The 16,996-nt window shown below is 41.1% G+C and overlaps 1 protein-coding gene across 1 annotated transcript in view; it reads left to right on the forward strand.

Annotated features, from left to right (window-relative positions):
- LOC140233331 (GDP-mannose 4,6 dehydratase-like) overlaps positions 1–16,996 on the forward strand; it is a 113,807-nt gene that overhangs the window by 47,879 nt on the left and 48,932 nt on the right. Inside the window, exons 6-8 of the mRNA XM_072313440.1 lie at positions 717–821; positions 5,302–5,429; positions 10,793–10,911. Coding sequence (XP_072169541.1) covers positions 717–821; positions 5,302–5,429; positions 10,793–10,911 — 352 coding nt within the window. The remainder of the gene's footprint in view (positions 1–716; positions 822–5,301; positions 5,430–10,792; positions 10,912–16,996) is intronic.

Raw genomic sequence — 16,996 nt, forward strand, 5'->3', positions numbered from 1 at the left:
ATTCAGTGCGGCGTGATGCCATGTCACTTCCAAATACACAAGTAGATCAATAAACCGTCAGAATGTGCACGTATGTACATGTATATCTACGCATGTCATCCAGATACAAAGGAATGTCAGATCAGAGCAAAGGTCAGGGGGTGATACTTGACATTTTCAGTACTCTGTACACAGCCCTGTGTGCAGCATATGATTGACAGACTGTGCGATGACATGGGACACTTAATGGAGTCTTTTGACTGTGCGCTGCTACTACGAGAAAAAAAAACTGATAGAAACATGAATAAATACAGAGGTGTATGAACAGCTGACAAGGGGAAAATAATCCACACACTCGTTTTTCATGATTTTTTCCAGGACAGAATTTATTTAGTTCATGGGCGTTTGATATTTGCCGTACTATTAAAGCTGAAGACTTCACTTGGGGAATTTCTCATGATAGCAAGTTTCTTATCTTTGATAATTACAATCACAAAAAGAATGAGAAAAACTTTTTAAAGCTCTCTGACCCTCTGTGTGTCACATTCAATTTCTGTCTATAGGTTGTGTATAAAAATGTGTGCATATTTGACTCATTGGTACAGGAAGGAATTAAAGAAAGCATTTCTTCTAATCAGCATCCACAGTATACACTGGACTTCAGCAAAGGCAGTTGACTTGATAAGCCATATGTATTCATGTATTCCTCTTATTTTTGTCTCTTGCAACCACCATAGGAGTGGCGAAGCTCTACGCCTACTGGATCACCGTCAACTTCCGAGAGGCCTACAACATGTACGCCTGCAACGGAATCCTCTTCAACCACGAGAGTCCACGTAGAGGTACAGGGACATCTCCCGTGTATAACTGCTTTGGGGTTAAGGTTGTCTTTCAAGATTGAAACAAACAAGAAGACAGTGAGATATCGATACATGTTGATAGTGTGTGATAGGTGGGTAGATAGATAGATAGATGGATAGATAGATAGATAGATAGATAGATAGATAGATGGATAGATAGATAGATAGAAAGATAGATAGATAGATAGATAGATAGATAGATAGATAGATAGATAGATAGATGGATAGATAGATAGATAGGTAGATACATTGTAGATAGATAGTTTGGTAAATGTACAAGACAGTGTAGATACACTGTAGATATATTTAAATAGGTAAACAGATAGCTGTAGAAAGATTGATAAATGGTCGGATGGATGGATAGATAAATAGATAGATAGATAGATAGATAGATAGATAGATAGATAGATAGGTAGATAGATAGATATATACATGTAGGTACATTGTAGATAGATGGATGAATAGGTCAACCATCCAATATCATCTGTTCATTGTTATTCTGGTTAATGCAATTGGGAATAGGATCAAGAGTCTACCATTTTTATGTTTTATTTTTTTGTCATGTTTAACAAAATACATGTAGATGTAGACATTCAAATATCATGAAGTAGGTCAAATTTGGTTATGTTTGTTTGCTTTCATTTTTGTTTGCTTAAAATATATGTCATGAACAACCAGATAATACTTACCACAGATGCAGTTAACCACATTTGTTACCATTCATTCTTCCTTCAGGAAAAGAAAAATACCCAAAACAAATCATGTTTCATTGTTCATTAGTTATTTAGCTACAATGTGGCATGCACATCAGACACAGAAGGCTAAAAATCAATGATCAGTGAAGCCCATCCTTTAGAAACTGTCACTCTGCATAATTATACCCCCCAAATTAAATGAAGTTGTAATTTTTTTGTAATTATATATTGATTGGCATCACAACAGAATGGGTGTAAAATGATATTGGGACCTTTACGAGCCATGAATGCAGTGACTTAAATCCCATAAATTTCTGATAAGGATTTATGAGCCATGAACGCTGTGAATTTAAGCCTGTCTGCATTACAGTTTTGCATATATATGAATTAATGTGCATGAGCGAGCTTCTTTTTTTTTCAGCAAGTTTAATTCCTGGCAATCATCCGTGCGAGTGCACAAGTGAGGAGAATTTAATTTATCCTAATTTTATGGTTTTACCCCGAATGGTAGTGGGAGCTCCACCCATTCTTGCTCCTCCAAGTGAAGCACAATGGGAGAATGGTGATTGTCAGGATCACTTTTGGAAGCCATTCTCATGAACATGGGGCGTTTTTTTGCCATGTTCTTTTTTTTCCCGCTGCCCAACTGAGCATTCAGCGACCGCATGTGTGCACAGAACGTGATGAGGTGATGCACGAATGATCCATATGTAACGCGAATCGTGCGCACAAAATGTGCAGCGGCACTGCTCATACGATCCGTGTGTGTCGCAAAATAGGGGATGCTCAGAGCCTCGAGTCTAGTAGCACAAATGTTACAGGGGCAAGCAATTAGTTTTGACTGTTTAGAAAAGAAAAACACTCACACACAAATGAATAGACTGCAGAGGAAGTAGTTAAAGTCATTTTTTTTTTTGAAGTTACAAGTAATGAATTGGTAGGCATGACCAACAATGGGGGGGGGGGGAGGTAGGGAGATGGAAGGGGAGGGAAGGGGGAGAAGGAGGGGGCAGCTACAAGTTAAACACTGGGAGTTTTTTTTTGTGTTGTTGAGTGATTTATGGCAAGCTAAAGTGCTAGTGATAACCAATGGGGCTATAAAGTAATTGTAGTGGTTTTTGTGGATAGAGCATCAATAACATGATGGATATACATTGTATGCATAAATTTTAGCTGGTGCACTTTTTTTTTTTCAGTACCTTTTCAACCAAGTGACAATTTGGCCAAGATTTAGAGGAAATTCAGTGCATGCTTGTCAGGTGATTAGGGTACTATTCAGTGCAATATTAAGCTTTATGTACAGTGTCGTTCACCCATCTTAGATACTGTCAGACCGGAAATTTACATGTGAGTAATTTTTCTCGATCAGGCGGGTAAAAATGAATTTGGCGTGCTTTCATTTCTGCAGAATGGAGATGAAATATTGGTGCATATCAAACCAAAAATATTTGAGAACTTTTATTTTTGCAGTGGTTTTATATCTCGCGAAATGCGTAAAAAAATTCTGCACGGTAAAAATTTCAACTTTAACAGTAGTTGTGCAGACAGGTGCAACGGGTGCTGTTCGTTATTCCGAAGGTTCGATATTCCAAAGGTTCGATATTCCGAAGGTTCGATATTCCAAAGGTTCGTTATTCCGAAGGTTCGTTAATCCGAAACACGCAAATTCCCTAAACCTAGAGGTTCATTAATCCGAAAATGAAAAAGGGTTCGTTAATCCGAACATTTGTGCCGTTATTCTGAAGGTTCGTTATTCCGAAGATTTGTGCATCCGAAAATGAAATTCAGAAAAACGAACGTTCGGAATAACGAATCTTCGGACTGAAGAGCCTTCGGAATAACGAACCTTCGGAATAACGAGCTGTAACCGGTGCAACGCCTGTTAAAAATTTGTTCAGATACATTGTATGTTAAAAAATGTATCATAGCCATGTACTGTTTGCCCAACTACAGATAATCTCCTGCCAACAACTCTCAAGGGAATGTTTCAGAAAGTCTCGTATTTTAGTGAATTCTCTTACTGATCAACCCTTTATGTGCCTAGACTCTTAGCTTTCCCATACCAAGTTTGTTTGTTTTTTTCTTTGGTTTTTTTTTAACCAGCATTTAGCAATCCATTGAAACTCAGCCCAGTTATAAATCTGGCAAGCCCACTCAGGTGTAGCAACGTGCCTCAGTCAAACAGGAAGGGCATGATGACACAATAGGGGATTAGGGGGGATTAGATAATCTGCATTCATTGACAGTGAGTGTCCAGACATCCACACCAATCAGCGAAAAAAGCACTCCAGCTTGAGTGCCAATTGCCAAACAAAGCATGCAATAGGAAGAGTCAATTACCTCCCCCCTCCCCCCTCCCCCCTCCCCCCAGGTGAGACTTCAGGCACAAATGCAAGTACAATAGAGCGTGTTTTCCCCTTTTCTTTTGTAATACCCTTAAGCTGGCACTTACAACTTTAATGGGTAGTAATCCAGGCTTGCTTGCCTTTCATTCATAATGAATTAAGGGATTTAGGTAGAGCTAGTAGGTAAGGCCTGGCTTGTGCTGGAGTTAAAGACTGTTTCATGTATAATGATCTGCCTCGGGGGAAATCTTCTACAAGTGTGTACCTCTCAGAGTAAATTTTGTATGAGTTTTTGTATGGGCATAAATTTTATCAACTATAAAATGTGATTATGAAAGGTTATTTTTTATAGTAGTTTAGTCAAATACAAGTCAGCCATTGTGCCCATTGTACCTGGAAGTGCTTAGGTAATGTTAATGACAGGGGCACATGGATGAATATTTTTACCTAGGCCACCCTAGGTAAAAATAAGGCCATTTCGGGTTTAATGTTCCACCAATGCAGATGTTTTATGATATCATATAATTCATGATTTTGACTTTCTGTCTTTTACCACAGAGCTGCCAAGTCCCCTTGATTTTTGAGGAGGCTCCCATTAAAGACCCGGTAACCGCAGAGATTCATGGGTGGCCCAATTCATTCGCTGCCCGCCAGGGTACATTCAAAAAACACAAATAGCACTAGTCAGCAAATTATGTGCCTCGAAACATAGCTCATCAGTTAACAGTCAACTAAAGTTTAGGTTCTTCAGCTGCATGTGTACTTACATAGAGATCAGTGATACAACTGTACAGAAATTGTTATGGGAATCTTACCAAATCGGACCAGCCTTCCCACTCTATGCAGGGGCGGATCCAGGAATTCTGTAAAGGGGAGGCGCCCTTATAAAAGTAGAGGGGAGCCCACGCCCCCCCCCCCATTTTTTTCTTTTCATTTATTTTGTTTTAGCAAAAAATACCAGCCTTCCCACTCCATGCAGGGTGGATCCAGGAATTCTGTAAAGGGGAGGCGCCCTTATAAAAGTAGAGGGGAGCCCACGCCCCCCCCCCCATTTTTTTCTTTTCATTTATTTTGTTTTAGCAAAAAATAAAGAGGGGGCACGTGCCCGATGCGCCCCCCCCCCCCCCCCCCCCCTCTTTGGATCTACCACTGCCATGGTATCTCTACACTTCTGGGTCTTAGATATAGATATCTCTTCACGTCCTCACAGAAGAATGTAATAGTCTTTTTGATTTGGGAATTGCTTCTTCCTGCTGAAATGCAAGCAATAAACATGAGTCTCCCTGACCATGCTTCAGAGCCTCCCTGATCGTGACATACATTTAGAAATGATGATCATCTTGTTACCAGTGCCCCTTTAAAATCTTTTGTTTTCTTTCTTTCTTTTTGTGTGTGTGCGTGTTTGTGTCCGTGTCTTTTTAGGAGAGACATTCGTTACGAGGAAGATCACGCGAGCCGTGGCCAAGATCTCGCTCGGTCAGCAGGAGGAGCTGCAACTGGGGAACCTGGACGCGCAGAGAGACTGGGGCCATGCCCGCGACTACGTGGAGGTGAGAGGGCCACGCCTAGTGACGCGGGAATGGGGCGGAAATCTTGTCTCCCAAATTCCATCTCTGTTTTTTGGTGACATTACAGTAACACAGAAGCAGAAGACACTGAAGAGAGGGGAGAGCAAATTATGCTAGAATGTTTAATAGGGAGAAAGGTATCACATGATACATGTATGTCATAAGATGATGAAGTAGATTCTAATCAAATGATTGGTTGCATACATGTGACCAGGCATTTGTTTTGATGAACACTTGATATTGCCCATGACCGGTCATTAGTAGATTATAATGACCGGTCAATTGCACTTTCACATCATGATGAGATGTCATCATTTCTTTTACTCATGATAAGGGTGCTCTATGAAATGATAGTGATCTGCTTCATCATTTTATAAAACAAATGATACCTATCATATTGCTAGGACTTTAGTATAAATTTCCCACACACGGTACCTTGGAAATAGTCCAAACACCCTCGGCTGCATTATATCACCTCAGACGTGTTAGACTGTGCCAAAGGTACATTGTGCAGGTAATTTTTACTAATGCCTTTAATGATGCGCATTATTTGTCCCTCCCCCGCCCACCCACTCCTTGGAGTCAAATAGGAGATGAAGACTTTGGATGTTTTGTCAACATCAAACATACAAGCTGACAGTTGTGTTACACATTTTGAAAAATTGCAAAGAGAAAAACATCTAAAACAAGACACAGAAGCTCATCTTCAACATTGCATGAAATGAAGAGAGGTTTGCATGAAATGAAGAGAGGTGTGCAATAATTCAGTACCAGTCCTTCTCTGGAGGCAGGATAGAAGATGAAGAAGGCTTTGTATAACAGGACCAGGATACAGGCCTATCATTATCATTTTGTATTCAAGTTTTCCAAAGTAGTGGATAGGGAGGAAAGGATTACATTTTCTAGCATTTTTAGCCCCTTGAAGACTAGTCCCAAGACAATAAACTGTAGGGTTTTGGTAGGGGTTGTGGTAGGGTTTTAGGTTTAGTCTGATGTGAGGATTAGGATTAGGGTTATTTTGTGAGTAGAATTTATGTTTGGCATACAATTGTACGTGTAGTGAGCAGATAGTTCATGGGAGCAATTGTCACAGCAGCAAAAGTCATGGAACTGCCCAAGTACAATGTGTACTTGGGCAGGTGTCTTTGGGAAATGCGTGTTACCGGTATAGCAAAGTTGGCCCATCTTAAGTGGGTGAAGTTACCTGTAGCTGCTGTACATGCCTAGTGATGTGTCGAAGAATATACGTGTGCACTGTAGAATGAGGGCAATATCTTTGGTGATTTTTCACTAAGCATCATTGGTTACTGTTGAATTCAGTCAGTCAGTGCATGAAGTCAATATTCCAAAAACAGCTCAGCAGAGCGAATCAGGCACAAACAGCAACCCTGAAAGGTGCACTTGTAGCAAGAGCTTATGATGGGGTTCCAGGGAGGGGGGAGGGGGAAGGGGGAAGGAGGAAGGAGGGGTAACGAGGAAATGTAGGTACAGCGTTTCTGGACAGAGATGAGTTTATAGAGACATAGAAACATTACATAATCGCACAGACTGCTGGTGGGATGAACGCTATCAATACCAGCATCCTGTTATTAGGGATCATTATTTGCAGTATCTACTTGAGACTTTTAGACACCTGTGGAGAAGATCTACTAAATGCACGCACTTCGCCGTAGATTTGAAAATTGAGATATTCAATCTCGGGCATCTCTCCCCTGATTTCATCTAGTGATGTGGTTGGTGTAATGACAATCACTGTAAGATTGTTTGCCAGCGTCTCGCCATTTTGATCACAGACGAGCGTACCTCGCAACGGGAAACCGAGAGCTAGAAATTGCCATCGTGACGTAATCATTATAGCGCCCCCACACGCACTAGCCCCGAATCTAGTGGCAAAACACTGCATAGATAGGGGAATATTAAAAGGAAACGCGAAGCCCGTCAGTGGTCAGCTGTGTTTCATGACACCAGTGAATGTAGTGTGATCCAACGTTACGCACATGCTATTTCAGGAAAGCTAGTGGGAAATTACAAAATGACGATCGCAAACAAGGACTACCCAGGTTGAGGGAATGCGTTTACTGCAAGTTCAAGGAGGGACTGATAGGTGAAGTATCTGTTTCTTTCTTTTCCTTCTTATCCTGGAGGCAGACATTCCAGGTTTGACTGGTATCCTATATGAGGAAGTGATCGACTCAACATGTATGACCCTTTGTGTTTGTCCTTTCAGTGCTAGGAAATAAAGGCCAAGTATTATTTAGGCATAATTTTTTTGTAAGGTTGCACAAATTTCATTCTGTTGAACTAGTGGCCTAGTGTTTTGGGAAGGGTAACAAAATTAACATCTTATTTTGTTATAATCCTTATCCTTAGAAATAAGAAGAATTACATTGAGACGGACAACCATGTGTACAGATAGAAAGTGAACTATTGAAATCATTACTATGCATTTGGCAAGCAATGCTACTTTGTAGATGGGCAAAAGGACCATTATCCAACCCGACCTGTGACCCAGAAATTGTGAGACACGCCTGTCGCAGAGACGTCGTAAGAATGACAGTTGGGTAGACATTGCGAAATTCAGATGCCAGTGACTCTTGCGAAACCGAGAGATTGTGACTTGTTTTGAAAGTTATCGTGGATGAAGTTTAAATTTAGGATGCCATTGAGACGATCTCGTGTTTCGATGCGTTCCCACTCTTCCATAACTGGAGTTATTTTGAGCTGTTCTCCTTGAGGACTCGGTTTACAGACTTATAGATTGTGATGCGCTCCCACGTGGAGTTATTTTGGGATACAAAACTCTTGTTTGTGTACTTCTCCTTCTCTCCACATTGCAGCGCTATTTTTACGTCATTCAAGGATTTCCCTCTTTAAAAGAGAAAGAATGCTTGCATAATGCACGACAACTTCTCGTTTCAGTTTTGACAACGTTTGTCAATTATACATTTTGCATTGTATTACAAGTGCGTATGACTCGAAGAATCATCAAAAGGTATTGTCATGTGACTTTATCTGCCCGCCTCTTCCGATTTTAATGTTGCTAGACTCGACCCGAGTCCCACCAAGTGCAATTTGATTTAATCACGAATTGATTATATAGAGTACCACCGGTATACAAATAGCGTATGGTCATACATGCAAAATTTTGTTCTGGTGCACGTTAATGAAGACCATTCATTATTTGTTTTATACAAGCACCTCGCGTGTTCACAGGCATTGTCCGAACCAAGGCCTGAATGCAATGACAGCCATTGATTGGGTCAAGGCAAATGGGAAACTTGGGAGTTGGATGAAGAGCATTGTAGACGGGAGTTAATGTACATGGATATTGACGTCATCATGAACGATTCCGAAACTGCTCGACGGTACAATGTATTTGCACGCTTGCCAGCGAAGCATGCAGCGGTACTTGTCGTGTATGTGCAGTAGTGAAAGAGCAGGTCAACCAATGGGGTGGCACTAATGTTTTTAGGTGTTTTATCATCCAAGAGAGCGTGTGACATCTCAAGCACCATGTGTGATGGTGAATGCAGTCTATGCGTGATATTGTTTCCATATAGACAGAGGATCGTTTCATGGAGAATGTGTTCGAGTAATGCCACAGCCTTGTATTGCATGCAGCGGTACTTGTCGTGTATGTGCAGTAGTGAAAGAGCAGGTCAACCAATGGGGTGGCACTAATGTTTTTAGGTGTTTTATCATCCAAGAGAGCGTGTGACATCTCAAGCACCATGTGTGATAGTGAATGCAGTCTATGCGTGATATTGTTTCCATATAGACAGAGGATCGTTTCATGGAGAATGTGTTCGAGTAATGCCACAGCCTTGTATTGCACAGTAGGTTGGGGGTTCAAACCCTGGGCTGGCTCTATTTTTTTCAATCTCTTTGACTATCAATATCGAATACAAATCAAATGAGGGGTCTTTCTTATGAACAGCCTCAGTAACAAAACAAAACAAAGCAAAACAAAGCAAAACAAAATATTCTCCCTCCCTTTTAGATTATTTTGAATTAATCAGATCATAGATGAGATATTGGCTGCAAGATATTTGTAATGTGCTTGATATGTTAAGCTCATGCCACCCCCCTCCCCCACCAACCCCCCCCCCCCTCAAAAAAACGGTTTAGTGATAAGGTCAGGGTCAGGATAAGATTAGGGTTAAGGTTAGGTTTAGGGTTGGAGTTTGGGTTAGGGTTAGGATTAGGTTCAAGATTAGGGTATGGGGAAGGGAAAGGGTCTGGGGTAATTGCTCAGGGGGTGATTGCTATACACCCCTCATACCACTTCCAGTCAGACAACTACTGGTTATGGCATATTCTGAAATTTTGAGATTAGCCTGCTCTTGTGATTGGCAAGACATCCACGTAAGATGTCACAACAAATTCCAGTCCCTTTCTCTTACACCTACAACATTACCTTAACATTATGCAAGCAGATACATTGTATTTGGGGACATCGAGTGGACAAAATGCACATTTGAAGTGAAGTGGTGATACGAAATGTTTCGCAGAAATTCATCTCTTCCATGATGTATTTCTTGTCAAAGATAATTTATTGTGAATGCAGTGCCCCGTAATCATGTCAGATGCACACACACACACACACACCTACACATACATTGTACATGTACAAATAGTACTTACAACTTTTCTGACTTTAGGCAACTAGAGGAAATTCGGGCAAAAAAAATCTGCTTCATGCTCATTTGTCGATGTGCATGTACATTGTATGCCATGCAGTATTTTTCATTGACAGTCTACAATTTTCATTCTATATACCTCATTCAATAAATTAATCAATTCTGATTGGTACAAAGTGTAGAAATTTTGCAATACTGCCTAGCAGTCATCTAGTGGTTTTTCAAGATGTGCATACATGTACATGATGTGTAAGTTTATCTTGCACACGTACATGTGTATCTACATGCTGTATACATGTACATAAATGTGTATAGTTGTATGCGCATTCTGATATGATACTTATTAATATAATTCTGTTTTCTCCAACTGATAGCTTGACAACTTCATTTCAATGCCTTATTTTACCACGAATATGTTAAGATTGGGTTTGATGTGGTATATGAAACAAATGCTGACTACTCTCTTTTGGGCCATGGTTAAAACTATTTACCCTCGGTGATTTCTCAATAGTGCTGTAAGCGCCCTTCAACTTCATTTCGGAGCATAGCACTGTTGAGAAATAGCGTATGGCCAAATAGTTTTAACCACGTCTCTCGAAGCATGCATTCGCTGACATTTCAATATGACGTACATGTGGGCTTTACATTAATTTCTCCTTTTGTCTTTTTCTCCATCCGCCTTGCTCCCTCGACGCTGACTTGTAGGCTATGTGGTTGATGCTCCAGCAACCAGAACCGGAGGACTTCGTCATAGCAACCAACGCTGTGCACTCCGTGAGGGAGTTTGTGGTGTCTGCATTCAGGAACATCGGAGTCGACATTGTGTGAGTAATAAGGATAAAGGGGAGGGAGGGGGAGGGGGGAAGGGGAAGAGGAGGAGAACGGGCAGGAGGAGAAGAGAGAGGAGGAAGGGGAGGGGGATGAGAAGCAGAGGGAAGGAGGTGGAGGAAGAAGAGGAAAATGAGGTGGGGGAGGAGGAGGGAAGATAAATTGGAAGAGAGGGTAGAAGAAGAGGAGAAGGGAAAATAAAGGAAGAACAAACAAAGAAAATGCAATTAATATGTGTTTTAACCCATTGAGGACGGACTGATTTTGCTACAACATGCATTTCCCATAGACACCTGACCAAGTAAACACGGGACTCGTCCTCAACGGGTTAAATATAAACAAAAAAAGGACATACAGTAGACACATACCATCACTCTCTGTATGATAGTATTTATTTGTACACATATATAGCAATTCTCTGCTTGTTTAAAGGAGACCTCTAAGTGATTTGTAGACTTTTGCATGCGAATGTCTATATTGGTTGTCCTAGGTACGAGTTTCAGAATTTATAGCGATTGGGATGAGGAGTAAGAGTGTTGTCAAAGTTCATAACAAATCATAGTGAACAAGGATGATGACATACACACGGGCGCATCTCACAGGAGGAGACTTCACCACGACTGCAGCGACTGATCAGTCGCTGCGACTTGTGCGACTTAAGAGACTAAAAATGGCTTGCAATCTCACTAAGGAGGCTCCAGGGTAACAGTCCTCAGAGATGCCTCCAAATAAGATAATAAGTTTGAATGCTGAATCCAAATCTGGTTGATGCAACTATTGCATCATGGAGGTTTTGGAGATATTCAAGACCGCTATCAAAATGGACATAGAAAATCTTGAATACATGTACATGTATCTCAAAACCCTCAAGATTTAAGAGTGGCATCGTCCAGATTCGGATTCTGCACCACCAAAATAGGGTAAAACCATCAGAAAACATCATGCCCACAATTTGACTTTGGCACCCAGACTCAGTATTGGTTTATCTGCTCAAGCACCACAATAAATCCCACATATCCGTACATGGTGCTATTGCTTTCAATATGTATTACGTGATGTGAAGTAATACAAATTGTCAGGAATGCCCTTTTGAGTTTTAGATCAACCTAGGATTTGGCACTGTGTTCCTAAAGATTGCTTTTTTTCAGTTGCTACTTTGAACAAGTATACTTGTGAAATGTATTATGCAATAAACACAGGGTGCTTTCTCCCATGCAGTTGTGCAATATTTACCCCAAAGCACGTGGCATCACTAATCTCTTTAAGCCTTCCTGGGCTATCAGGAGATTGAATGGGAGGATTAGGCAGAAGTAATCACTATGTCTGGCCAGGAGTTGGGTATTGTCCCTTTCTACTTCAGGCAAGCATGGCACTTAAAAAAAGAATCTGATCTTACCCACAGACTTATAATTTCCCCTGTAATGCCCTGTAATCGACAAGACAAGGCAGTGAAGTGGCGTGGTCAGTAGTATATCTGCCTTGCCAATCAGATGGCTCGGGTTCGAAGCCCAGTGAGTTTGCTGAGCAGTGTTATACAAATGATGCACAGGATAGAGTGTGTGAGTGGAGATGTAGCGCACTCGAGGGTATTTACAATTGTGAAACATGCACGAGGCGAAGCCGAGTGCATATTGCACTACATTGTAAATACCCAAGAGTGAGCTGCATCTCCACTAATGCCACGAAATAATCCTGTGCATCATTTGTTTTATAAAATGGGTCGAAAACTAACAGCATTTTTCACGTACCTTTGTGAATCAAGATGTCCGAAGATGTTCGTCCCAAACATTTACGCACGTCGCGCTCGGAAATCCCGCACATAAGTACTGTACGTATAAGAGTATGACGTACGCCACACATGTTATGCACAAGAAAGGCCGGCCGGCAGCCCGAACTAGAAGTTGTTTACAGGATTGACAGCGCGTATAGAAGCGCGCGACTCACTTGTAACAACTGATTGAGTGCGCACTGCTAGTGTAAGCACTGTGACGTCAGGCCGCATGCATGTTAGTGAGAAATTAATACAAGAGCACATGACTCATTTCAGCGCTTCCAGTTGGCGACATTCTTGAACCCATTTTATAATGAGTGTTATCATACCTTCCCCTCTAGTATTCAAAGAGGCAAAACACTTCCTCAGATGGGGGGACATTAAATGTAACCCTGCATCACAAAACCAACAAAAAAGTCCCCAGACATTGATTTTTCGTTGAGGGCAGATTCTGAAAGAGCAGACTCTAAGCTTTAAAATGATGTATGACTCAATACAAATGGACTTTCCTAACCTACAAGTACCTAGATATTGGAAAGAAAGGACACTCTGGAAAAGTGTCAGCTGTGAAAAGAGGCTCTGAAGTACAGAGTCTATTCAAGCACTTAATCCTTTTACCAAACCAGGGTGCTACCTGCATGACTCGTGCAATGAATGGGTTAAAAACAGGATATAAACAGGGAGGTGGAAGAAAGATGGAGTGTGCTCTTCTGAGTTTCCTTTGAAGTCATGCGTGGCCCCAACAGGCCCCGACAGCGTTTTTTTCCCCCTCCCGTAATCCCATTACTCACGCTCGGCGCACTGCAAGTCGTAAATCTTGTGGCGGAAATCACGACGCGAAATGCATTGTGGTCGGGGAATAAAATGGCGTCCTACGGTGTAAGCACAGAACTCATAGAGTGTATTCTGTAAAGCAGTGGTGTGAGCAGTGGTGGTGGTTCTGGCGATCGTGATTTTGACGGAGACGAGTTTGTTGAGGAGGAATTGCTTTTAGCAAATTCAAAATCACATTGACACAGCAACTTAACGAAATTTGATTTGCAATTGAAACTGAAACTCAGAAAGTTAGTTGGGCCTTGGCTTGGAAATTGGAGGCCAAGGCAAGGGCAAGGCTCAGGACACTGTTTAATAGCGCAGCGTCACCTCAGGTACGCTGCCTAGCAAAAGCATACCTAACGTTAGTCCTAGCTAGTAGACTCTAGTATTTCACAAACTAGAATCTAACCACTGTTAAACGTTAGATTCTACTAGCTCCAGAGGTGTACTCTACTACTTTTTAATTCAATTTTTTGTAACGTTAGCATGGGGTAGAGTCAAGCCGATTAACGGTATTTACCGATGAATGATCGAGGGAGAGTGAGGCGAAAAACCGTATACTAAGCTCTGTTTTTCCCCCTAAAATATACTTACAGCATCATACATCTAGGCTTTTATAGATATCATCTTTAATTCTCTACGGAAAATTATTATAATCAAGGCTGATATGTCTAATTTACACTTTTTAACACTCAACTTTCCATTCCAATATGTATTTACTAGTAACTCAAATTCACCGAAACAACGGCAACGAACGCTGTCCCGACGCCTACGCGGCGGCCCTACAACAACCCGACGAGTACGCTGAAAAGCCCCAGCTCGCTCGGGTGCAGACGAAAAAAAAAAAACGCCTCGGTCTCTATGAAGCACTACATTTACACTCGAACTGTTTGAAAACACGCCCGAACACGCTCATGTAACTTATATCATTTTGAAGATCAAGGTCAGGCCTACCTCTCTAACTATAAAAAAATTGCAGAAATGTGCGGGATTTCTCATAATCGATACAGAAACAATATGATGACATCTTTAGCGCACAAAACTTACTGCTCAGTAACTCCGTTGTTTGTGTACCGATTTCGCTGGTTCAAACGGCAATCTCCTCAGCACAGTCTGCTGAACCAGCGAAAGGTATAGACATACCACGCTACCCAATTCTTGAGCCATAAGTTGTAGCTTTCGAAGGGGGACGTCTTTCACTGAATGTAATAGACTGCCAAAATTTTGAATATGACGTCATATTGTCGGTGCCACGCATCGCTTCAAAGCCCGATTTTTACGAGCGTGTGTTTATGGAAGGCCTGGAAAGGAGATCATGTTGCGTCACTCTAGTGCACCGGAGGGTGATGGGTGAACCGATAAGGCCAGATTTTGACATATTTATCACAGAAAGAGGGTTGGATTTCAAGACGTTAATCGGTGTAAGACCACTTGATTTTTTCTCTGAGGGAAGCTCTCAGAGTGCCATCTCCATCTTTCTTCCACCTCCCTGATATAAACAACTGCATCAACAACAATGAAGGGATTATCAGATTAAACTGAAATTGAGCAGGCTCTTTAAACACATTCTGCCCATGATTAGTCTCAACTTTCAAAGCAGTAGCATTATCCTTTCAGAAGTTATTAGAATTGAAAGTAAAGAGTATGCAAAGGATTTTCAAAAAATGAAAAGGGGCCTCTAGGACATACCTGATCTCACTACATGTACTTGACAAAAAAAAAGGTTGTAGAAAAACTGCTGAAAACACCCTTTCCCATTCATTTTACAATCCCAAACTTAGGAATGATGTAGAAAAGGGATGGCTCTTTCAGAAAATATGGAAAACTCAAGATTGATTTGGTTGACCCGTTTCACCTTTTTTGAATCCTCATGTAAAATCAAGTGGTGCGACTTTTTGTTGGGTTTTGTGATGCACAGTCACAAATGGAGGTCCCATGTGTTTGAGAGTCACAACCCACAAACATTAACAAACTTGCTTCATTCATTCATCGTAAAGAGCAGGATGCGTATCCAGTGAAGTGATCCACCCCCAAATACACACAGTACATACACAACTCGTTCCCATAGAAGACCAGCAGCACAATAATAGTGCACCCAAATGTTGGTAAACTCGTTGAGGACGGTTTGATTATGCTACAACACACATTTCCCACAGACGCTTGCCTGAGTATACTCGGGACTCGTCCTCAACGGGTTAACCAGCCAACTTGTTTTGTCTGTATGTGTCAATTTATCCCAGTAGTACAGATTTGACAAACCTGTATGCTGAAAATGATGTTTTAACACTAACGAGGCCCCCACCCCCCCCCCCCTTGACAATTCGCGCGATGTCGACGGTCGAGATCTGGGGGGGGTGTGTTAAGATTTACTGTGTTTCCTTAAATCATCTACCTTATAGCCCGGCTTAGTTAGGGTTAATATCTCTCCAAAGGAATGTTAAGATGTTGTTTTGGTATGTATTGTTTTTTTGAGTGCGGACTGGCACAGAAATCGCCATAGCATTGTACACACTGTCCAAAGTTCCTAGCACAAAAAGGGTTAAGGGAGTATGATTTAAGGAAACCAGTAAATCTTAACTCACCCCCCTGTGGACCAAGTTTGTATTTCAGATCAAAAATGTACTAAGATTGAATTTGAAGTTCAATTTGTTCTACTTGGCTGCTGGAGAAGCAATAATTACTTGCAAAGAAACAGCTGTGAGAAGTCCCTTCTGAAGGACCAGGCAATGAGGATAGAGTGCCATACCTTGGGGAACGACTGCTGCTACCAGGGGACTTGAACAAAGGACCTTGTGATTAATAGTCCATGGTCTTGTCCACTGAGCCACTATAGCACTTCAAACACTTGCACCTGCTGTCTTTTAACCCTTTTCTAACTGGGCTATTTTAGACCAGTTTTTACTGGGGGGAGGGGATCAATTTGGACCCCCCCTTTAGATCTCGGCTGCCGATGGCGCGATCGCTGCAAAATTTACCCAATCATAGAGCCAGATGTCAACTACGAGATTATATGATCATACAATAGAAAAATATTGATTTTCTACTTTGCTTAAATTAATTATGCAGATTTATGCGTGAAATCACCTGTAGCTTCGTTAAAAAGACTGAAGGATTGCTAAATTTTTGTGTCAAAATTCGTCGAGACACAAGCAATTTTCTTGCAAAAAAATAGCACAATTAAAATTAATTTCTGTTGTTTTTTATTGTTTTGTTAATTTCTTGCATATTTTATTGTTTTTAAACCTTTTGTTTCTATTGATTTTTCGCCAAAATTTGTTTCAGCAACTTTTTCAAGCCTATCTACTTTAGAATTCATTAGTTTCAATGATTAAAAGTTGAAATAATCTGATTTGTATCAATTTAACCAAAAAAACCCCACACAATTGGCATTGGATTTACACAAAATATCACAAATTTGAGCTGTTTCCGAATTGACATGCATATGCAAAAACATTACGTAACTTCAAAACAGTGTACCCGGATGTCGCAAATTT

This window comes from Diadema setosum, chromosome 9 (genome assembly GCF_964275005.1).
Source record: "Diadema setosum chromosome 9, eeDiaSeto1, whole genome shotgun sequence".
NCBI classification, from domain to species: domain Eukaryota; kingdom Metazoa; phylum Echinodermata; class Echinoidea; order Diadematoida; family Diadematidae; genus Diadema; species Diadema setosum.